This window comes from Oryx dammah, unplaced genomic scaffold, assembly GCF_014754425.2.
Source record: "Oryx dammah isolate SB20612 unplaced genomic scaffold, SCBI_Odam_1.1 HiC_scaffold_13, whole genome shotgun sequence".
NCBI classification, from domain to species: Eukaryota; Metazoa; Chordata; class Mammalia; order Artiodactyla; family Bovidae; genus Oryx; species Oryx dammah.
In genome coordinates, this window is record NW_024070197.1 from 29,448,795 (window position 1) to 29,472,608 (window position 23,814).

The following is a 23,814-nucleotide window of genomic DNA, read 5'->3' on the forward strand; positions in this document are numbered from 1 at the left end:
CACTAGCGAATCCTGACCAGTTTGGCTCTTCTCACTCTGTCCTGGGAGTGCTGCGGAGAGGTTCAAGAGACCCAAAGTTGAAAGTCTTAAATCCCTTCAGCAAACAGGAGCTAAATGATACACTAAGGAGCACGGCTGGAGCCTGGGAAAATCCTCACTCCTAATGAAGGCGGGTGGGGACAGCTGAGTGAGTGACCCAACAGCTGCCCATAAAGGGCTACAGTCCCTGCTGGCCTGGAAGGGTACTGCTGTGCTTCCACCACCTTATGACCAGCCAGAACTAACCCCAGGAAGGGACAGATACAGTCCCTTCCCCAACTAGGCACCTGCACAACCTATCTCCCACTTCTCCTCCCCAAAAGACACTTGTTTCTCAAGTCAATGCCAAGGGCTCAGAAGAAGAACAGAGACTGGAAGGATATTTTAGAGTCATTCCAGTTCGAAACTACAGGGAAAGCCCCCAGGTAAGTGGCTTTTTCCATAAGTAACAGAGAAAAGAAGCATGTTTTATGGAGCCCAGTAAGTATCATTTGTGCCCCAATACACATGTTAAACAGCTTTAAAGGCATTTGTTGCCAGCTTTGAGCTAAATGACTTGGAACCACAGATAAAAATGTCACCTTGTCACTACAACATCCAGTCTAAACAAAGATGCTAACAGCCAAGAAAATGAGTCAAGAGATGACAAATCTCAACTCATGCTTTAATTCCTCTGAGGATCCACCTCCTTCACAATGAAAGTGCACCAAGGTCAAAGGTATCCATATTCCTTTTAAGAACCCATGGCTGGCTCCAGCTGTGATCTTCACTGATTTAAGTAACTGCATGCCCATGTGTGCCAGACACTGTACTAGGCCTAAGGGGAGAATAGTAAGCAAAATTCAATTCCAGCTGAAAATTCTTAAGGAGTTCAAAACCCCCAGGGAAGTGCCACAATTCAGCTTAGTTCTCAGTTGCTTCTTCCCCCAGTTGAAAGCACACAGGGAGCTAACCCATGGGCAAACCAGGACCATTTGGTGCAATTTCCAAACTCTTCAGGATGAGTTGGAACTCTGAGAAGACCTTATGAGGGTTAGGGCCCCTTTATGGAGAAACCTGGTCACCAAAGCATCTCTACTCCCAGGGTCAGCCTGGTCCTTGAGGCCAAGGCAGAGAAGGGGGAGGCCTATCAGGAAGTCCATCTCCCCATGTTTCAAGTATCCTTAGCTGAATCCTTATAAAAATAAAATGGCGAGACCCAAATAAAAACCTTACTTTCTGTTTAATTCGTTTTGCCAAACAAACACAGTGAAAACTTTAGTCTGACTAATTGTACAGAAAATAGAATTTGTAACCAGTAGCAAACATAACAGGATAGACCTAAGTCCCTGGCAGGCTGGATTTCCATCAACAGGTCACCTAGATCCCCTTGTAGATGGCCTCCTGGGAGGAGGTCCTAGGAAGCCGAGGCACAGATCTGCCAGTCCCCATCAGAATCACAGGCTGCACCTGGGAAGGAAAAGCACAAAAAAGTAGAACTGATGTTACTTGGATCTCTTATCACTACACACAGAAGAGTTGTCTCTGATTGCCAGGCAAACTCAAGGTGTTGTCTTCCCAAAGCCTCCAGCATCCCACCTGCATCCCTATGGGATAAATTTCAAGTTCAGTGGTTCTGAAGCCTCTGCTTAACCAGAACCTGCAATATAAACTTGGGGTTAGGGAGTGAAGGTGTGGATGGGTAGACAAAGTGATAACTGCTGGTGTCCCCAGTGCAGTCTCAGACTTCAGGACGTTGCTTCAGGAGGAAATGAGAGAGTACTAGGTCACCAGCAAAAGAGTCCAGCTGCCCTAAGCCTCAGTACTGTCAAACAGTGCCCCAGGAATATGAGGGAGTTCAACAACGGTGGCCTCAGGTCCCTCTAAGCTGGCAGGGATCTGGGAGTCCGAAGGGCCGAAAGGGGACTCGTTTACATTCCGTGCTTCTTGCGGATGACAGCCATGGCCAGCAGCCGATCCTTCTCGCGAAGTTCTTCGCGGAGTTTGGCCTCGGTGAGACGCAGGTGACGGATGCTGCCCTTCATCTCCTTCATCTTCACCTCCATCAGTGCCAGGATGTCCCGCTGCTCGTTCAGCTTGCGCAAGAGCTCCTCCTCCGTGGTGCCTGACGACAACGAGTACGAGTGGTCGGAGCCAGTATCAGGGAAGCCCTCTTCGCCCACCACCACCAACTGTGGGCCCATGGGGCACTCGGCGGCCTCCAGCCCTGCTGTAGCAGCCTCTAGCTCCGACGCAGCGGCGGCGGCGGCTGCGCCCTCTGCGGCCGCGAACTCCACTTGCACCGTCAGGTCGATGGGCTTAACGTCTTCTCCCGTGGGAGTGGTGGGCGCCGGCGGCACGGATCCTGGAGCCTGGCTGCTGTCTACAGCGGCCTGAAGGGTGAGGAGCACAGCCGCAGAAGCAGATACCAGGTTAGGCTGCAGCTGGGTGGTCTGGGCAGTGGAAGCAGACGGCGACGGCTGCTGCTGCTGCTGCTGTTGTTGTTGCTGCTGCTGCTGCTGTTGCTGCTGCCTGCGGCGGGCGGCTGCGGCCCCCGCGGGTCTGCGTGCTACTTTGCGCTCGTTGACGCCGCGCAGTGGGAAGATGGTGGGGACCCGCACAGTGTAGGTTTTGCGGCCGCCCTGGAAGTGAACGCTGCAGAGACGGTGGCCCGTGGTGGGCTGGAAGGTGGAGAAGCACCCGCTGACGCCCGCACGGGACACATTCTTGAGCCAGAGGCGGCGCAGTTCAGCGTCCTTGGGAAACGTGTAGAAGTGCAACGCCTTGTCCCGGTGCGAGTTGTTGTAGCAGCCCGGCACGCAGCACGTAAATCCAGGCATGGCTGCGCCGCGCGGCCCGACCCGGCCCACCGGCCTCCTGCGCTTTTCGACGGTCGGGTCTGTCTGCCGCCGCCCGCCCCTCGACGGGCGGCGCCGCGCGAGGCCTTGGGCGGCCTCCCACCACTGCCGCCCGGCACGGCCGGCCTAACTCAGCGCCCCGTGCCCAGAATACGCCTCCCGCCGGCCCGCGCCGCGCCGCCGGTCCAGCTGCCCGCCTGCGCTCCGGAGTGGGCCCCGGGGACGCCGCGAAGGACCGCCAGAGAAGGAGGACTACGCCCCCCACAATGCACTGCGCCAAAAGCCGCTCACTTCCGGAGCGGGGGCGTGCTTATTCTGGCCAATTTCCAGTGCACGGCGACGAGCCACGTAGAGAGGACTCTTCCCCTACTCGGCTTACCCTCGGCGGACTAGAGAGGCGTATTCGGTTGGAGCTCTGTCGCTTGGAGAGCCCTTCGCAAGGACCTGGAATCCTGAAGGGGGTCAGGCGGCGCGCACCTCTCCAGTGCGCATGCGCCCTGGGCATATGCCCAGCGAAACTACAAATCCCGCAATGCCTTGCGCTAAACTTGGCGGCTGCGGCCTGGAGCGCCGCCTAAGGGAAAGGTCGGGTTGCAAGCTGATCAGGATTCGGATTAGGTTGTGCTATACACCGGAAGCGGTCCCACAACCCTGAGCCGCTCTGTTCGCGGCATTCCTGCGGGGGAGGGGAGTCAAGGCCTTAGCGTCCCACCAGGGCCTCAGGAGTGTCTTTGTCTGCCTTGGAGACTCCCACCGACTTTGACGCTGCTTGCGTTGACTCACTTACTGACCAATGATCACATATAGTCAATCACTGGGTGCCTACTGTGTGCGAACACAGTGCACGGAGTTGGAAATCATGTAGGAACCAAGCCGATCCGACACGACTATAGAGGGACTGAGGGTCGGATTTGGATAATAGATGTGAATGCACGCTAATGGATGTCTAATTACAGAAATAAACACTCCAAAAAAATGAAGAGAGGAAGATTTCGGGGGCGGAGGCCCCGGAAGAAAAAAATCCATGAAGGACTTCTCTGGTGGTCCAGTGTTTAAGACTCAGCTTCCACTGCATAGGGCACGTGTCGCATCCCTGTTCCGGGAACTACGACCCCCAAAGTTGTGTAACGTAAGAAAAAAAAAAAAAAAAAAACTTAAACATCCACGAAACCTTGGGTAGCTAGGAGCAGCTGGTTCTTTCTCTGGGCACCAGCCTGTAACGCCCTGAGGCAACCAGGAGATAGGCTCCGCCCTTAAAGAGACAGAATGGCAGAAGCTCCGAAAGATAACCAAACCAGTCCACCTTAAAAGATTTGTGATTTTATTATGACAGCGACTGCGAACTGTTGGAAGGGTGTGAAACGAAAGGATGGACAGGATTTGCATTGTAACAAGTTACCTCCCAGTTCCCTTCTCTGGGGAAAGTGTTCTAAAGGGCAAGAGAGACTGGAAAACCAAGGAAGCAGGCTCTTGTCCAGAAGAATTACCTGTAAGCTAGCCCTCCTCCTTTGCTGAGTTCCCCGTTCCTCCTACTTTTTGCCCTCTTCCCCCTTTCTCCTGACTCTCCCTCCTCATTTTGTTCTGATTACAAACCACAGGTATTCATTCAAAGCTTAGTATACATCATTTCTAATTATTTGATATAAAAAAGAAATAGATTGGGCCTTTTAAAAAGAACAATAGCACTCCAAGTTAACTGCAGAAGAGAACAGTAGCACTACAAGTTAACTGTTATTATTTTTTTTAAGTTTGTTATTTATTGTAAAACAAACCCATATATAAAATCTTCTAGAAGCATACAGGACAGTGCGGGAGGGGGTAAGAACTATTTTTCTGGTCCCAACACCCAAACATTACCTGTTTACATTTCTGTTTACAACCAATGTGATCCTTTGTTATTTGTGTGGGTTCCACAGAACCATCCCTCCTGGCCAATGCTATTGAGGTCCACAGCTTGAACCAATTTAGATTCAGAAATGCATTCTCTAGTATGTGCAGCTCATGCTGAAACATGTGCATTCATTTGGGTGAATCATTTATACTATTGTCACGCGAGTGTATGTTCCTCGATTCTTTGTCTCATCACAACAAAGATTTGGAGTGACGGACATTAAAGCCCCCTCGGCATGTCGCAGCTCTCAGGTCTTGGATAGACTGTGTTACAGCTCTCAGGTCTCGAATGGACCATGTTATAGGTCTTCGACAAATCAGTGTTACAGCTCTAATTTATTTAGAAGATAGCAGGAAAATCCATCTTTGAGGTGTGAGGGCACGTGGATCTTTGGCTCTTCTGTTTATATGTTTATCTCTCCCTGGGCCTGTCCTATGTAAATTGGGCCAGCCAGGAGTGTTGTTTGTTTTACCTGAGGTCCTCAGACCTTCTTTTGTTTCATTTTCGCAGGCTTTTCCCTTCCTTGTCTTGTAGCCACCGCCATTTTGGACTCCTTTTCCCTGTTCTACCTACCTAACATTCCCTCCTCAAGAGATGGGAGGCCCAATTCTTTGGGTATAGGGGCGTCAAGGTCTTTCTGGCTACTTCCTGCTGAACTGGGGCGGTGAGGGGTATTGGGCCTCCCCCTCTTGCTAGTCTCAAGCCTCAGAGTCCTTATAGCGGTGTCCATCTAATGGTGTGTGATATTTTCTGTGGTCAGCTGTAGAACTGTATATCTTTGTTGAACTGGCACTGCATGTTGTAGCTGGTTGACCTGGGCAGAGACAAAACAGGTTAGACAATTGACAGTACATGGAATAATCATAAGCATCATCAATACAGCATAACAAGGACTAGTAGGGGCATTAGCCAGTTTTAAATTCACATCGCCAGGATGGCTCAAGTCCTTCCTTGTTCAGGGATCAGAAGATCTATCTCCTGTCTGTTTTGGAGTATAATCTTTGTCAAGTTGTGTTGGCTCTTTAGAGCTATCTTGAGAAATCTTATCCCCAGAAACTAGATTTTGGGGATGTTCATTAGAATGGCACTCATTGGTAGTCCTGAATAGGTATCCGCGAGCTCCCAGGGGCTCACAGGTGTATTGAGTGTCCTCTTCTGTTTTCTTCCACAGCTTGACTTGTTAGTAGTGAATCCAGGTGTCATGTCCTGGTACCTTGACTGCTGTGGGGGTTGAAAGTATTACAGGATAGGGGCCCTTCCATGTGGGCTGGAGCTGAGCTTTTGGGGACCCATCTTTCCAGACTTTAATTAGGACTTGAGTCCCTGGAGCATATAGTGGTGACTCCTTAGAATCTTTTGGGTCCTGGGGTATCCTGTCGTAATTGCCCAATGGCCATGGTATAACACTGGAGGGTCTGAGCCTCTGGATCTAGGAAGAGGTCATTGACATAAACAAAAGGTCTCCCATATAGCATCTCATAAGGACTAAGACCAAGCTGTTCTTTAGGGACAATGCGGGTGCGGAGGAGAGCTATCGGTAAAGCCTCCTTCCATCCCAGGGAGGTCTCCTGGGTTACCTTTTTTATTGCTGATTTTAAGAATTGATTGGCCCTTTCTACTTTTCCTGAAGATTGAGGCCTCCAGGCACAATGGAGATAACAAGTAATGCCCAATGCTTTCAAGACCCCTTGGGTGACCTTAGAAGTAAATGATATCGCATTGTCACTTTGTAATGTCCTGGGCAGACCAAATCTTGGAATGATTTCATGGAGCAGTTTTCTTACCACCTCCTCAGCCTTCTCAGTCCAGGTGGGAAAGCCTTCAGTCCATCCTGTGAATGTATCTATCATGACTAATAGGTATTTATACCCTTGAGAAACTGGCATCTGGGTGAAGTCCATCTGCCAGTCCTCTCCTGGGTAGGTCCCACGTCGTTGGATGAGCTGGGCCAGCTGGGGTCTTTGAGCTCCTTGGGGGTTGTTTAATTGGCAAGTGGGGCAAGAAGAGACCACCTGTCTTATAGTTGTTTGGAAGCCTGTTCCTCTGAAGGACCTTTCTAATAATCTTTGGAGGACCTTTTCTCCTAAATGAGTAGTGGTATGTAAGGAGTTAACCAACTTCCATTGGAGGTTCCCAGACAGAAAAAGGAGTCCCTCCTTTTGGAACCACCCCATATGATCTTGAAAGCCCTTGCTCTTACCTTTTAGAGTCTCACCTTCAGTGTATGAAGGAGTTTCTGGCAAATTAGTCTGTGGAACTAAGGTGGCAGTCCCTATTAGGTCATGGTTCTGTAATGCTGCTCTCCTCGCTGCCTGATCAGCTGCTTGGTTCCCTCATGCCACTTCTGTGCTCCCTTTTTGGTGTCCTTTACAGTGGGAGACTGAAACTTCAGTGGGCAGATGGACTGCCAAGAGTCGAAGAATTTGATCACCATATTTGATTGGGGACCCTCGGGTGGTCAAGTGGCCCCTTTCTTTCCAAATAGCCGCATGTGCATGTAGCACCAGAAAGGCATACTTGGAATCAGTGTAAATGGCTATTTTTTTTTTCCTTTTCCCAGCTCTAAAGCTCGAGTCAGGGCTATGAGCTCAGCTAATTGGGCTGAAGTACCTGGTGGCAGAGGCTTAGCCTCTATGGTCTCAGAATTGGAGATGACTGCATACCCGGCTCTTCTTTTTCCATCCAAGACAAAGCTGCTTCCATCAGTGTAACAGATTTCCTCAGCATTGGTCAGAGGATATTCTGACAATCCTTCTCGGGGTTTTGTCCAGTGGTCCAAGGTTTCTAGACAAGAGTGAAAGGGGAGAGAGCCCTCAGGGGTAGGCAGGAGGGTGGCCGGGTTAAGAACCTCACAAGGGGATATAGTGAGGCCTGGATTTTCCATCAGCATTACTTGATATCTGAGGATTCTTTGATCAGACATCCATAAATGGCCTCTCCCATTTAGGGGTTGTTTTACTTGGTGGCTGGTAAAAATAGTTAGTTTGCCCCCAAAGGAGAGTTTTAAAGCATCTTCTATCATGACTGCAATAGCTGCAAGATTTCAAAGGCAGGGGGGCCAGCCTCGGGTAGTTGGATCGAGCTTTTTGGATAAGTAAGCTACAGGCTGGGGCTCAGATCCCAACCTTTGAGTTAACACTCCCAAGGCTATTCCCTCTCTTTCATGGACATAGAGTTGGAATGCTTTTTCTGGATCTGGCAACCTCAAAGCAGGTGCCTGAGCTAAGGCCTGTTTTAGTGTAGCCTCTGCCTTCTTTTGAGGAGTTCCCCACATCAGTGGGATTGAATCATCTCGTCCCTTTAAACTTTCATATAAGGGGTGGGCAATTAGACCATAGTTGGGTATCCAGATTCTACAATATCCAGTTAGCCCCAGGAAAGCCCACAATTGTTTTTGAGTCGTGGGGGAGGGCAACTGGAGGATTCCTTGTACCCGATCAGAGGACAGCCTCCTGGACCCGTGTGTACATTGAACTCCCAGTTAAGTGACCTTTGTCTCGACCATCTGTGCCTTAGCATGGGAGACCTTATATCCTCTTTCTGCCAAGAAGTTTAGAACCTGAATTGCATGTTGTTGGGCACTTTTCTCATCTGGAGAGATTAGTAGGTCATCTACATATTATAATATTTTCCCATTAGGTCCCAGGTCCAGATCTAGGAGATCCCGGCTAAGGGCCTGTCCAAACAGGTGGGGGCTATCTCTGAACCCCTGAGGTAATACTGTCCAAGTCATCTGTTGGTGTTTTTCTCTGCGGGCCTCCCACTCAAAGGCAAAAAGATATTGGGATTCTTTAGCCAGTGGTATGCAAAAAAATGCATCCTTGAGATCCAAGACTGTAAACCACTTGGCACTGGGTGGGATTTCTCCCAAGATTACATAGGGATTGGGTGCTGTGGGATGGAGGGGGACTACAGCTTCATTTATGATCCGGAGATCTTGAACCGTTCGCCAGGTTCCGTCTTTTTTTTTTTTACTGAGAGGATTGGGGTGTTACATGGTGAACTGGTGGGGACCAATAGCCCACAAGCAAGGAATTTATTTATTAAAGGCTGTAGTCCCTCCCGAGCTTCTCTTTTGAGAGGGTATTGTTTCCGGTTAGGAAACTGAGTGGGATCTCGGAGGACAATGATGACTGGTTCAGCTTGGTGGGCTTGTCCAGGAATCCCCTGGTCCCACACCTGGGGGTTAATTTTGTCTTCCCATAGTTTTTGGTCCCTCTCTATTGAAGGTGTAATGGGTTCTTCAGTAGTAACCGGGAGCTGCAGGGCTCTAGGGGCTGAAAAACTTCCCATCACAAGGGTGGTCCCCTGTTTAGTGAGTATCTCTCTTCCCAATAAAGGAGTAGGGCACTCAGGGACCACCAGAAACTGGTGGGAAAATATTTGTCCATCTCAGCAACAAAGAAGTGCTCGGGTGAATCTTTTAGTAGTTGCTTTTCCTGTAGCACCCGAAATGGTACAGGTTTGGGAGGAGAAGGCTCCGGAATAGGAGATCAAGACAGAGTAGGTAGCCCCTGTGTCAACCAAGAAATTCTCGGACCTACCTGCCACATCCAGTTGCACCCTTGGCTCCGGACCTGTGATGGTTATCTGTGACAGGTGGGCTGGCTGGAGCGGGCCGCTTCAGTCCTCTTGAACCATGATGAGGGTAGGCTTGGCACTTGACCTTGAGGCTCTTGGGTCCCGAGGGCAGAGTGCCACCCAATGTCCCAGTTGATGGCATTTGTGGCAAGCTGTTTTAGGAGACTTGTCACGGTTTGGACACTCTTTGGCCCAATGCCCCACCTGTCTACAGATCAGACATTTGTCTCGTGCCTTGTCCTTCAAGGACTCGGGGTTTGCCATAGGGCTTCTCTGGAGGGCGGCCAGCACCTGAGCATGTCTTGTCTCTTTCTTTTTCTCCTTCTCCTGGGCCTTGGCCTCCTTTTTCTGTTCTCTGTTATAAAAGGTATTGGTGGCTGTCTGGACCATCTCAACTAAAGAGGCAGGGGGTCCTGCTGTTGTAACCTTAATTCTGATATCTGATGCATATTAGGACAGGAATTTGTCCTTTAAAATCACCTGTCCCTCGTAAGAGTCTAAGTCCAGATTGGTAAACTTTTGGAGTGCCTCTTTTAATCTTTCCAGAAAGGCAATGGGGTTCTCACTGGGCTCCTGAGTTATTGCTGAGACCTGGGCATAGCTAATTACTTTTTGTTGGGCTGCTTTCAGTCCTGCCTTCACACAAATTAGAAAATGATCTCTTTCCCAGATGTGCTCAGGGTCATTATAATTCCAATTAGGATCAGAAGAGGGGACTGCAGTTTCCCCTACTGGGTATCTATCACTGGACATGTGAAGCCCTGTTGCATACCTCCGGGCCTCCTTTAAGACCCTAGTATGTTCACGGTCTGAAGAAGGCAATGGCACCCCACTCCAGTACTCTTGCCTGGAAAATCCTGTGGACGGAGGAGCCTGGTAGGCTGCAGTCCATGGGGTCGCTAAGAGTTGGACACGACTGAGCGATTTCACTTTCACCTTTCACTTTCATGCACTGGAGAAGGAAATGGCAACCCATTCCAGTGTTCTTGCCTGGAGAATCCCAGGGACGGGGGAGCCTGGTGGGCTGCCGTCTATGGGGTCGCACAGAGTCGGACACGACTGAAGTGACTTAGCAGCAGCAGCATGTTCACGATCAGGTAAAGTTTGACTAAATATGATCACGATGTCTTTCCATGTCAAGTCAAAGGCCAAGGTAATATGTTGGAATGTATCTATATATTTGCCTGGGTCATCTGTATAGCTTCCCAGGTCTTGTTTGCTCTGTCTTAGTTCTAAGAGGGAGAAGGGCTTATGGACCCGGGTTGGTCCGAATTCTCCCCAGTTTCAACTAAGGGACGTACTCGAGCTGGCTTTTGTGGAGGGGATGCTCCCGGATATGGGGGCACCTTTGGATACAAGGAAGGAACACCAGGCAACTCGGGAGCTGTGGGAGGTGAGCCTTCACGAGGGGTTTCCTTTTCTTGGTTGCCTGTCCCTAACACCATTTGCCTAGTGGGCTCACTTTTAGGGTGTACAACAATCCCATACTTAAGACAGAGTTCCTCCATATCCCTTAGTCGGAAGAAAATTTGGACATAGGGGATCTCTGTCCATTTCCCTTGTCTTTTACAGAATAAGTCTAATTGCAGGATCGTATTGTAATTTAAAGTCCCATCCTCAGGCCAGTGTTCCTCTCCCCCAGTAGATACTGTGGCCACGCAGTGGCACAAAAGAATTTCAAGCGACTTCTCCTTAGAGCTAGAGGGTCAAACAGCTTCCAGTTATCAAGGATGCATCTCAAGGGCATCTGCCGGAAAATGGATTGGTTATTTCCCATCTGAAAAACAGTCATGACAGGGAGAAAAGAAAAAGACCTCTTTCGATTTTCATGGGTGGACTTCCTTAGGGGTGAATCTTTTTGAAGCTTAAGTGAAGTGAAGTCGCTCAGTCCTGTCCGACTCTTTGCGACCCGTGGACTGTAGCCCACCAAGCTCCTCCGTCCATGGGATTCTCCAGGCAAGAATACTGAAGTGGGTTGCCATTTCCTTCTCCAGGGGATCTTCCTGACCCAGGGATCGAACCCAGTTCTCTCATATTGCAGGCAGACGCTTTAACCTCTGCACCACCAGGGAAGCCCTATCCTACCCAGAACTGTTGCAACCTGAGAGCCAGACGTCCCCGGGTCAGGGTGCAGATCTCCAGGCAGGCTGAGCTGTGATGGCCTCCTAGAGATCGAATCCCCGGGCAGGCCGAGGCGTGACGGCCTCCTGAGAATTGGGTCCCTGGGCAGGTCGAGACGTGACGACCTCCTGGGACCCCCGGACTGGAGTTGGGCGTCCCCAAGATCTCCAGTGTGACGGGGGGTTGGATATTATAGAGTATTTCTCTCCCATGGCCAGCTATTTTCTGGTTGTCTCTCCAGAAGATTGTAGAGGTAACCTTGTGGGTCTGGATGGGGCTCAGGAAAAGATCATGAAACAGTAGGGAAGAGGGCAGAGCACAACCTTTGAAAGAATGACATAGCACAAGGGTATAATGTAAACCAATTAAAATCAGTTGGGTCCAAGATGACAAGTCAAATTCAAGTAAACCTTAATCTCCACTCTATAAACCAACAGACACACCAGAGGTGACAGGACAGCTCCAAGGCACTGTGAAAAAGATGGAGGAGTGGGTGGTTCACCAATGGCTGGGATGATCCTCCCACTCATTAGCATATGAATTTACCCAGCTCGCAAAACCTAGCCAGGCCATTCCATGGCCAGTACCCTGTAGAGTGCAGCATTTTTTTCTGAATCTTAACAAGTCTACCTCTTATCTACCGCTTTGACTCCCAAAGAATTTTTGTATTGAGACCTCAGAGCCTGAGCTTTATTAGTTTTGGCCGGGCTTCAGTCCCGGGAGAGAGCTGAAGGACAGGAGGAAAAAGCAGTGGGAAAAATGTGCCAAGGAATCCCCTTCATAGCCTGCTGGAAAATTTGCTAAATATCTGATCAGTGCTCACCGTTTCTTTGGTCTGATCCTTGGCATCCTTGGCACAGAGAAGAGAAAGGACAGAACCCCCACCGGCTTGTGTAACAGCTACTGGGGCTCAGCAGATAGCGCCTTTGGGACGTGCTGAGGAGTAGCCTCTCCAGAGTTCCTCAATTGTGCCCCTTGCCGCCCGCCTGTTCGCGGGAGGTTCGAGGAGACAAGAAATGAGAGACTAAAGGAATTAAGATTTCATTAGGCATATCCCTTCAGCCAGAGGAGCGAGGACCTCTTACCTTAACTGGAGGTCTTCTGGGATCTGAGATTGGGCCGCGTGGGCTTTCCGCTGTCCCGGTTTCCAGCACGATGGGCCTTCCCCTGCGCTGGATTTTCTTCGCATTTAGCCTCTACCGTGGGAACTTCGTTGAGTTGGGCTCCGGCTGTGCTTGGCCTCTTCCACGCGGAGGTTGTTTCAAGCCAGGTTATATCCGAGTCACGGCACCATAGATGTCACGTGAGTGTATGTTCCTCGATTCTTTGTCTCATCACAACAAAGATTTGGAGTGATGGACATTAAAGCCCCCTCGGCGTGTCGCAGCTCTCAGGTCTTGGATAGACCGTGTTATAGCTCTCGGGTCTCGAATGGGCCACGTTATAGCTCTTAGACAAATCAGTGTTACAGCTCAGCATTACAGCTCTATTTTATTTAGAAGATAGCAGGAAAATCCATCTTTGAGGCGTGAGGGCACGTCGATCCAAAGACACGAGAAAAGCGCCCCAGCACGCGGGAGAGAGCGAGCTAGCTTTGGCTCTTCTATTTATATGTTTATCTCTCCCTGGGCCTGTCCTATGTAAATTGGGCCAGCCAGGAGTGTTGTTTGTTTTACCTGAGGTCCTCAGACCTTCTTTTGTTTCATTTTCGCAGGCTTTTCCCTTCTTTGTCTTGTAGCCACCGCCATTTTGGACTCCTTTTCCCTGTTCTACCTACCTAACACTATTAAAACATGAATACACACTTTGTTATATGTTTGAATGTCTATAAAATGTGTGCGGTAGAGATAAAACTCAGCAAAAGATCATTGTATTGTTATATATTTTCATTGTCATACAGTTACCAATATGGTTCTACTCCTACCAGTCTCAAGACGTACCTTACTCAAAAAAAAGTTGGTGAGAGGTCAAACTGATGTCATTTCTTTGTGTAAAGAACATTCAAGATTATGCTTTATAGAGCTTTACCTTCTGCATAGTATTCTACACTGAAAAAATACCTGGAATGCAATGCATGGATTTCTCTTTACCCTCATTGCCCTGGCCACCTTTTATCTTGTCACCTCTGGAGAAAGGCAAGAACTTTTGTCACATGTCTCCCTACTTCCAATCTTGCCTCCCCTGCAATCTGTTCTTCACATCATTGCCAGAGAAAATATGACCCTGTAATACATCTGCTTAAATCCCTCCAGTGGCCTGTTGCATTTAGAATATTGTTCAAACTCCTTTGCAGAACCTGTTAAGACCTCACATGGTCTGGTCCCATGAACCTAGTTTTTTTTGTCTGTTAGTTTTGGGTTTTGTTTGTTTGTTTGGTTGGTTTTTGGCTGTGCCACATTGCTTGTGGGATTTTAGTTCCTGAAACAGGGATTAAACTAGGCCCTCAGCAATGAGAGCACGGAATCCTAACCATTGAATTGCCAGGGAATTCCCCCTTTTTCTTTTTTGACAAGTAATAAATATAAAGCCACAAGGTTCCCCTCGTGGCTCAGATGGTAAAGAGTCTGCCTGCAATACAGGAAACCCGGCTTCGATTCCTGGGTCGGGAAGATCCTCTGGAAAAGGAAATAGCAACCCACTGTAGTAGTCTTGCCTGGGAAATCCCATGGACAGAGGAGCCTGGTGGACTACATCCCATGGGGTCACAAAGAGTCCAACACGACTGAGCGACTAACACACACACACAAGTATAAAGTTTAATCAATCACGGAAACACAGGACAATCTATGCAAACAATACTATACCAAAGTAAGCTTGTTCTCAAATTGTTTTGAAAAGGCTTTTATGTGAAAAAACATTAAAGGTTTCTATGTGAAAAACATGTGTATCATCCAGTTCAAGACTTTATAAATAATAAATAAATATTGTACTTAGGTTGATAGTGATGGTGGAAAAGTGCCTGCAAAGGGCTAGCGAACTACTGCACAGTTGCACTCATCTCATATGCTAGTAAAGTAATGCTCAAAATTCTCCAAGCCAGGCTTTAGCAATACGCGAACCGTGAACTCCCTGATGTTCAAGCTGGTTTTAAAAAAGGCAGAGGAACCAGAGATCAAATTGCCAACATCCGCTGGATCATCGAAAAAGCAAGAGAGTTCCAGAAAAACATCTACTTCTGCTTTATTGACTATGCCAAAGCCTTTGACTCTGTGGATCACAATAAACTGTGGAAAATTCTGAAAGAGATGGGAATACGAGACCACCTAACCTGCCTCTTGAGAAATCTGTATGCAGGTCAGGAAGCAACAGTGAGAACTGGACATGGAACAACAGACTGGTTCCAAATAGGAAAAGGAGTACATCAAGGCTGTATATTGTCACCCTGCTTATTTAACTTATATGCAGAATACATAATGAGAAACCCTGGGCTGGAAGAAACACAAGCTGGAATCAAGATTGCCAGGAGAAATATCAATCACCTCAGATATGCAGATGACACCACCCTTATGGCAGAAAGTGAAGAGGAGCTAAAAAGCCTCTTGATGAAAATGAAAGAGGAGAGCGAAAAAGTTGGTTTAAAGCTCAACATTCAGAAAACGAAGATCATGGCATCTGGTCCCATCACTTCATGGGAAATAGATGGGGAAACAGTGGAAACAGTGTCAGACTTTATTTTTTTGGGCTCCAAAATCACTGCAGACGGTGACTGCAGCCATGAAATTAAAAGATGCTTACTCCTTGGAAGAAAAGTTATGACCAACCTAGATAGTGTATTCAAAAGCAGAGACATTACTTTGCCGACTAAGGTCCATCTAGTCAAGGCTATGGTTTTTCCTGTGGTCACGTATGGATGTGAGAGTTGGACTGTGAAGAAAGCTGAACGCTGAAGAATTGATGCTTTTGAACTGTGGTGTTGGAGAAGACTTTTGAGAGTCCCTTGGACTGCAAGGAGATCCAACCAGTCCATTCTGAAGGAGATCAGCCCTGGGATTTCTTTGGAAGGAATGATGCTAAAGCTGAAGCTCCAGTACTTTGGCCACCTCATGCAAAGAGTTGACTCATTGGAAAAGACTCTGATGCTGGGAGGGATTGGGGGCAGGAGGAGAAGGGGACGACCGAGGATGAGATGGCTGGATGGCATCACGGGACTCGATGGACATGAGTCTGAGTGAACTCCGGGAGATGGTGATGGACAGGGAGGCCTGGCGTGCTGCGATTCATGGGGTCACAAAGAGTCGCACATGACTGAGCGACTGAACTGAACTGAACTGAACACAGAAAGTGAAAGTGAAAGTTGCTCAGTTGTGTCCAACTCTTTGTGACCCCATGGACTATACAGTCCATCGAATTCTCCAGGCCAGAATACTGGAGTGGGTAGCCTTTCCCTTCTGCAGGGGATCTTCCCAGCCTAGGAATCGAACCCAGGTCTCCTGCATTGCAGGTGGATTCTTTACTGGCTGAGCCACAAGGGAAGCCATCATAGAGGTCAGATCTAAATGACAGGGTGTAAGGTAAAGAAGTTAGAGAAGGAGGTTCGGAAAAAAAAACGACCGGCACTTTACAGGAACGGATCACCTTTAATGAGGCGAGAAGGGACAGCAGTCCCATAAGTTGGCTGCTGTGCTAAGTCAAGAAGAGAGTAGGTATATATAGAAAACATATATATGTGGAGATACATCATTTTGAGGGGGTGGGTCTGTTTTTTCTTATGATTATTTTTGATTAGTTAGCTTTCAACAACTGGGGTAAGGAATTCCTGAGACTGGCTGGAGCCTGGGATCGGCTGGGAGCTGAACGTAATCAATCCTAAGGCCCATTCCTTTCTTTGGGGGGAGAAAGTTCTTTATTCTGTATAGAATGGTGGGGAGGACCTGGAGGGGAGTTTTAACTCCAGGCTATTTTGAGCCGTGTAGCTTTCCTTCACAGGGAATATTGATATGATTTTCCTCCGGAGTTCTCTTATTTTGAGTCGCAAAAATCTTTTTTTTTTTTTTAATTCTTGAGATGCAAAAATCTTATATTTTCTTTAATCTGTGTTTAAACACAAACACAAATGTGCCCATGCCTGTTTCCAGTATCTGATACTTCACCCTCAATTTAGGATCATGAAGGAAAACTCCATAGGAAATGCATAACTCAAGTTCTAGTTCAGTTCCCACTAAAACTTAAGAAAGGTCAGCAATGGGGCTATCAATGGCGAAAATATGATAACGGAGTCTCCAATATTAATAGAACTTTTGAGAGCCGGAATTCATCTCGAAATTGCTTGTGTTTGGAAATTGTAACATCTCTGTTGGATCACAAACAGCTCACTAGCCTCCTAGCCTGAAAACTGATCTATTGTGATAGATACGGACACGTTGGTCGGCAAATGCAAATTTGACCAGATCACATATAGACTACAGTAATTTTTTAGTGGCCCAAATGTGTCTCTCCTTATCTTCGGAGTGGGAGATGAGAATGAGAGACATTCTAACAATAGTAGCTGCTATTTTTTTTGTGGCATGGCTTATTATATGTCAGATACTGAGTTAAACATTATCTCTTTGAGTCATTACACACATACACATATACCCTTATTAGGTGGGTATCACCCTCCTCTTGCTGTTGCTGCTGCTAAGTCGCTTCAGTCGTGTCTGACTCTGTGCGACCCCATAGACAGCAGCCCATCAGGCTCCTCTGTCCCTGGGATTCTCCAGGCAAGAACACTGGAGCGGGTTGCCATTTCCTTCTCCAATGCAGGAAAGTGAAAAGTGAAAGTGAAGTCAGTCAGTCGTGTCCAACTCTTAGCGACTCCATGGACTGCAGCCTACCAGGCTCCTCTGCCCATGGGGTTTTCCAGGCAAGAGTACCCTCCTCTTACAGGTAAAGAAACCGAGGTTTTGAATGGTTGCCTATATTTGCCCAGGCTTAAGGATGGGGCTTCTTCCCCAGTGGCTTAGTGGGAAGGAATCTGCCTGCAATGCAAGAGATACAGGAGACGAAGATTCGATCCCTGGGTTGGGAAGATCCCCTGTAGGCTGCTGCTGCTGCTGCTAAGTCGCTTCAGTCGTGTCCGACTCTGTGCGACCCCATAGACGGCAGCCCACCAGGCTCCCCCGTCCCTGGGATTCTCCAGGCAAGAACACTGGAGGAGGAAACTGCAACCCACTCCAGTATTTTTGCCAGGAAAATTCTACGGGCAGAGGCGTCTGGCGGCTTACAGTCCACAGGGTCGCTAAGAGTTGGACACGACTGAGCAATTGAACACAACACACAAAGTAAGGATGCCTGCAAAACCAATTTGCAACCACCATTGTACACACCGAGAGAAGGCCGCTGCAGGACTAGAACTGCAATTCCCATGGGGCTGTGCGGTTGCCTCACGAGAGTTGACCTAATTCGAAGCATCGCGATAGTTGGCTTAAATGTGGCGGCGGGAAGGAGACGGCTGTGGATACCCAAGCCGTTGGGAAAGTGGGCAACTGAGGCGATGGCCGACAACTTTAGCCCTGACAGCGAGCCTACGACACGCACACTGCTACGGCGGGTGCTGGATACAGCGGACCCGCGCACACCGCGGCGAGCTCGGAGTACTCGGTCTGGGTATGTGAGGCCGCTGCCCCAGCACAAGAGCAACTACAGGCCCTGGGAGATGGGGTCCCGCGCTGACTCAGTTTGGAGAGGGAAGCTGAGTTCCGGAGAAGAGCAGAGCCCAGGACTCAGACCAGGCTCCTTTCTCCCCGCTGGGCTCGGGTCATCTCTTTGTGCCCCGACTCTTGAGCCTCCAGGCCGCTCAGGACCTCAGAACTCAATTATGCAGGCGTCATTTGGGGGGCCGCTTTTGGAAGCGAAGGATATTTGCTCAGAATCTAGTCTTCTGCTCTGTTCTCTAGGCCAGTTTTCCAGAGTTTTCCAGGCATCTGCCCTGAACTGTCTCCCAGGCGGTTCGTTCCCAGCTGAAAGATGGGGACGGAATTGGAGAGAACAGCCTGGGTAGCAGTCGGGAGGCAGGAACTGGAATCATGCTTTGCTAGGGAGCAGGGAATTTGGCCGGACTTGGTGGGAGTGTCAGTGGGTGAGGGCGGTGGTGAGCTCATGGTGCAGAAGGTGTGGAAAATGGCATCTGCTGACATTCTGGGGCGCTGCAGTTCCTTTATAGACAATGAGAAGCCATTCACTATAGGTTTTACACCTATGAGTGACGAGGTGGGAGTTATGCCATAGGAACATTTATGTAGTTCTGGAATCTGAGAAGAGATTGGACTGGATAAACTAGGGCTAGAGTGACCCGTGTGGAGCTTGCTGTCCGACCTTAAAGAGTACTTAAAAGGTTTAAAAATTTTTTTAATATCCTTGGTTTGTTTTAATGTCTAGAACGGATACTTTTCCAGTTGTTCCACTTATCAGTGTGGAACCCCTGATTCTGCCAAAGTTACTTCTGTGAAGTCTTCCTCAGCCCTTCTCTCTGGCTGGGTCGTCATATTTCCTTTCTCTTCGCATTCTTCTCTGGCTCCCTTTCATCTACAACCCTGTTGACACAGGACTGGGAACACGGCTGTGGGAGGGGCAAGTGGTTTCTGGGTCCCTGTCCCTGAGGGTAGAAGACTTCAGCCAAGATCCCAGGTGAAGATATGTCTCTAATTCCTCTTGTTCCCCTTTCCTACATGATTCTCACAGTTGCTGGTCTTTACACAGTGCCCAGAGAGACCTGCTTGAAACACCTTCCTCTAGGAGGCAGAGGAGTCAAACAAAGATGACTGCCAGGCGTCGATCTCATGCAGCCCCGGTAAGTGCCCTACCCACTGACCACTATAGGGCTCTGGTTGCCTTCAGGGGGCCCTTGAGTTCTAGCTCTGCTCTGGAGCCCACCTGGAGGGACTCTCAAGGCAAAAGAACAGACTGATTGCTTGGTGCTTTTTCCCAAAGCCTGTTGACAGATTGGCCCGGGTTGAAGCCAGTGGACACCTGGAGGAACAGACACCCCGGACTCTGTTGAAGAACATCATACTAACTGGTGAGCAAGCACTGGCCTGCAGTAAGAATCAGGCTCCAGCCCCATGATATCCCTCATTTGGAGTAGCCTGCCCTGTCAGCTTCATGCTCTCTTTGCTCTTTATTTTTGGTTGCAATGAGTCTTCATTGCTGTGTGTGGGCTTTCTCTAGTTGCAGCAAGTGCAGACTACTCTTCATTGCAGTCCGTGGGTTTCTCATTGCAGTGGCTTCTCTTACTGCAGAGCACAGGCTCTAGGGTGCATGAGCTTCAGTAGTTGTGCCACTCAGGGTTAGTTGCTGCACAGCATGTGGAATCTTGCCCACCAGAGTCCCCTGCATTGGCAGGCAGATTCTTACCCACTGCACCACCTGGGAAGTCCTCTCCTTGCTATTTCTACAGCTCCCGAATCTTCCATTGTAAAGCCAGAGGCTGTGGTGAAGCTGGTGCCATCACCACAGGTGGTCCAGCCTTCCAGACGGGAAAGCAGTCGGGGCAGGTACAGTAAATTTCCCCCTTGGACTGGGCTGTTGGGGCCATTATTGGTCAGGGAGTCTCTTGGGGGGCCCCAAGAGCCAGAATTGGGTGTCCTAGTCTGTCTGAGATAAGCTCCATCCTTGTAGTCTGGAGCTGCAACTTCCTGAACTTGAGCCCCCCACAACCCTGGCTCCAGGTCTACTGGCTCCTGGCAGAAGGAAGCAGAGGCTGAGGTTGTCAGAGTTTCAGCAAGGAATGGACTGGGGGCATCTTTCCCAAGGTGAGGTCCTGGACAACACCTGTGGCTACCCTCCTCTGTCCTCTGGAGAGGCTGAGGAGGCCTAGTAACTTGTGGTTTCTTTTTACATCTTCTGTAGAGCCTCGTGAGAATGCCGATGCCTCTTCCCTCACCAGGTGCTGTTGCCTATTTATTCTGGGAATTGGTGGAAGAGAGGCTTGGGAAAGGAGGTGCTGACTAGGAGGGAATCTGACCATACTCCTCCATGCTCACAGCATGGTGGCTGTTCAAAGAGATGAGAGCACCAGGGGAGCTGGGGGAATTTCTGGGGTGGGGAAAGGGGGTTTGGCCTCAGGTACCTGACTTTCCTTTGTGCCTTATCCCTCCCATCAGCTCTCTCAACTTGACCTTTGCCATGCCTCTCCAGCCACAATCAGTGAAGAGGCCTGGTTTGGCTCGCAGACCTCCTACTCGCCGAGTGGTAGATGTGGGTACATTTTTGCAGGATCTGCGAGATACTTCCCTGGCTGTGGCTCCTCCAGGTAAGGTTGAGATTTTCCTCTTCTAGTCGATGGGGAAAGCTTCCACCTCATGATTGATGGGAGGTGCTGTTGAGTCCAAGGTTGCTTCTCTCTCCTTTGTGTCAGGAATGGTCAGTAGTCCTGGCCAGTAGATCTAGGTAGACTTCCTGGTTTCTTTCCACAATTTGCCTCTTATCTTGTGGGTCCAGTCTTAGTCCCTCAGTATCTTCCAGAACCCTGTATCCTTGAAGACCTACAGGACTCAGGGTAGGAAAGGGGTGTGATATGGTGGCTGGAGCTTATTGGAAGATTGAAAAGGGCTAAGTTTCAGGATGAGCTGGTCAGCCAGAGCTGACCTGGGAGCCTGATTCTAGAAAACAAATGAAGTTCATCACGGCAAGAGAAGGGTTTCTGGCAGAGGGACCTGAGTAAGAAGTGGAGAGTGGAGGCATGGGTGAGCAGTTCGAGTGGGGCAAGCTCTAGAGCCTGGGGATGCCAGGCTGAGGAGCAGGGAGGTAAGCAAGGAGAGCTGTGGAAGGGCGATTAAGCTGAGTGCTAGGTAGTCTTCTCTTTCTGAGGGCCACTTGGGCAGACTCATAGACCTACTACTTAGCCCCTGGTGACTGGGTAGCAGCAGGTGGGCAAAATTCTGAGCGCCACCTGGCCTTTGATTTCCAGGTGAGAGCCACAGAACCCCTGTTGCTACTGTGCCAACGGACACAGTGTTGGAGGACACCCAGCCCTTCTCTCAGCCCTTGGCTGGCCATTCCCCCAGTGTACACCACTCTCTGCCTTGTGCCTCTCCCTCTGGGGCCAAAGAAGTGGAGGGGCCTGCCAGTCTCAGGACATGGAGCAGTGGGCCTGGACTTCAGAACAACCGTGAGTATGTGGGGCATGTGACCTGGAGTCAAGCCTAGCTTGAGCAAGAATTGGCATCGGTGGCTTTTCCTCCTCAGGCCCATAGGTGTGTCCTTCCCGCTCCCCCAAGTCCTTTTAGAGGGCTCTTGATCCGTTCATCCAATAGCAAAGTCAGTGTTGAGCCAGGACACTCCAAACCAGTACCCTGGTGCCGCCTCTGGCCTTCTTCCCTCCTTGATGTGCTAGGCTGGGTTTTACTGCTCCATCTTTACTCTCTCAGAGCTACAGCCCTGGCCTACTGCTTTTCCAGTGTGTATTCTGTCCCCTAGACTCAGGTCCTGGGAAACCAGCCCAGCTTCTGGCAAGAAAGGTGGAGGAGGTTGAAGCCCTTACTATGGGCTTTCCAAACATCAGCAGTATCTCTGGAGAAGATGGTGTAGAGCCCCTACAGAATGGAGTAGGTGAGGAAGCAGAGGAAAGTATGGAGGAAAGCATGAGTGTGAGGGAAGTGGAGAAGGCAGCAGAAGAACAAGGATCTGCTAGGGCAGAAGAGCCTGAAGGACACACACAGATGGCAGAAGCAGCGGGATCCTTGGGGGCTACTGAGGCCAAGGAGCCAGAAGGATCTTCAGAGGATGAAGACCCCTCTGGTAGGTTGGGTAATGGGCCCAGTGCAGGGATCAGGGAGTGGGTGGGTAAGTGACAGCTATGTTCCTGGCCTCGGAGGAGGGACTTAACCTAGCTTGTGTTTCTGGGCACAGGTAGTCTTGGGCCAGGGAAACTCTGCAAAGGGCACCTTGCTTGGCCGGAGCTAGATGAAACCATCAAAGAACAGGATAAGGGAGCTGCGGGCCGTCAGGGTTGGGTGAGATGGTCAGGCCTGAGCCTCCTATAACCCTGCGCTTCCTCTGCAGCAAATCCAAAATTGGCCCCCAGCACTCCAGAGTTCCTTCGGACCAGGCGACTTCAGTTTCCTGAGCCAGCTCCACCACCAAGCACTGCAGTGTAAGATCCCATGACCCTGTTCCACATGGGCCTCTTAGAAGGGGACAGGCACTGTCCCCTGAGAAGGAAGTTGGCATTGGGCACCATAGGGTTATTACTCTTCCTGTAGGTATGCAGATGTTACCCAGTAGAGCACCCTGAGGTGGGCTGGGCAGGGCTCACTGAGTGCACATCTGTCATCCCATGCTGCTTGCAGGGTCTTAGAAGAGCCTGGCCAAGGGGAAGTACCTGGGCTAATAAGTAGTCAGAGGAGGCTTCCTGGCGAAGGATTAGCAGAATGGGACAGGCAGCAATAGCTAGGGGTGGGGCAGGGGTGGGGGAGTGTCTGTGCCAAAGCATGGGCCTGAGCAAGTAGTGGTTTGTATGATGAGGTGAGACAGGGACATTGTGTCCAGTTTGTGAAGCATCAGGGCCCCAGGGAAAGACCGGACTTCTACATAGCCCCGCATCTCCATTGCCCCCCAGAATTGGTTGGAACTGTACGCCCAGGCTGGCCAAGGAGCACAAGGACCCCAATCTTGGCAGGAGCCAGCAAGATTTATCTTTGATTAGGGGCCTCTTAAGGGAGTATTTAGCTTAACTGTTCATTTCTTGTCTCCAGGTTACCTTCAGAACTCCCAAAGCATCTGTCGGCCAGGATTCCTCCCAGGCCCCGAATCCCTGGCTCCAGACCTCGTCAAGATCCCTACAAGGCTGGACTGAACCACTATGCAAAACTCTTCAGCTTCTATGCTAAGATGCCAATGGAGAAGAAGGCTGTGGAGATGGTGGAGAAGTGGTGAGTCCCTGACATTTAGGTTGGGGAGAGGAGCCCCTCAGATCATGAACAGTCTGTCCTACCCCAACCTTCCTGGCAGCCTGGACAAGTACTTCCAGCATCTTTGTGACGACTTGGAGGTATTTGCTGCTCATGCTGGGCGTAAGACCGTGAGTCCAGAGGACCTGGAGCTGCTGTTGCGAAGGTAAGTGGATGGAAGCAGGGAGGTGCTGGGTGTGGGAATGCTGGCGCTGATTTTCTCATTCTCTGTCCTCTGCTACAGGCAGGGCCTGGTCACTGACCAAGTCTCCCTCCACGTGCTTGTGGAGCGGCACCTGCCCCTGGAGTACCGGCAGCTGCTCATCCCTTGTGCCTTCAGTGGCAACTCTGTCTTCCCCACCCAGTAGGGGCCAGGACTCAATACTTGCCCTGTTCCCACCTGGGGTTGCTTGGTCCCACATACACTTCTAGGTTTCCTCCCCACCCCTCAGCATCAATAAAGTGTCACAAACAGAAT

General features: G+C 49.7%; 2 protein-coding genes across 2 annotated transcripts; one reads left to right on the plus strand and one right to left on the minus strand.

Moving 5' to 3' along the window:
- Positions 1 to 1,242: 1,242 nt before the first annotated feature.
- On the minus strand, positions 1,243 to 4,916 carry THAP11 (THAP domain containing 11). The gene has a single exon (XM_040253349.1). It carries the CDS (start codon positions 2,856 to 2,858, stop codon positions 1,950 to 1,952), a length of 909 nt encoding a protein of 302 aa, XP_040109283.1. The 5' UTR covers positions 2,859 to 4,916; the 3' UTR covers positions 1,243 to 1,949.
- Positions 4,917 to 17,842: 12,926 nt separating this feature from the next.
- Positions 17,843 to 23,813, plus strand: CENPT (centromere protein T). The gene is made up of 13 exons (XM_040253295.1): positions 17,843 to 18,054; positions 19,147 to 19,237; positions 19,378 to 19,465; positions 19,844 to 19,940; positions 20,065 to 20,198; positions 20,296 to 20,332; positions 20,550 to 20,698; positions 21,356 to 21,556; positions 21,865 to 22,185; positions 22,450 to 22,540; positions 23,142 to 23,318; positions 23,398 to 23,502; positions 23,581 to 23,813. Exons 1-13 carry the CDS (start codon positions 17,942 to 17,944, stop codon positions 23,702 to 23,704), a joined length of 1,728 nt encoding a protein of 575 aa, XP_040109229.1. The 5' UTR covers positions 17,843 to 17,941; the 3' UTR covers positions 23,705 to 23,813.
- Position 23,814: the final 1 nt, after the last annotated feature.

Coding starts and splice junctions, on each gene's coding strand:
- THAP11 (XM_040253349.1), bottom strand. CDS start 2,858: ATGCCTGGATTTACGTGCTGCGTGCCGGGCTGCTACAACAACTCGCAC.
- CENPT (XM_040253295.1), top strand. CDS start 17,942: ATGGCCGACAACTTTAGCCCTGACAGCGAGCCTACGACACGCACACTG. Junction 19,941..20,064: donor CGGGAAAGCAGTCGGGGCAG/GTACAGTAAATT, acceptor CCATCCTTGTAG/TCTGGAGCTGCAACTTCCTG. Junction 20,333..20,549: donor GATGCCTCTTCCCTCACCAG/GTGCTGTTGCCT, acceptor CCCTCCCATCAG/CTCTCTCAACTTGACCTTTG.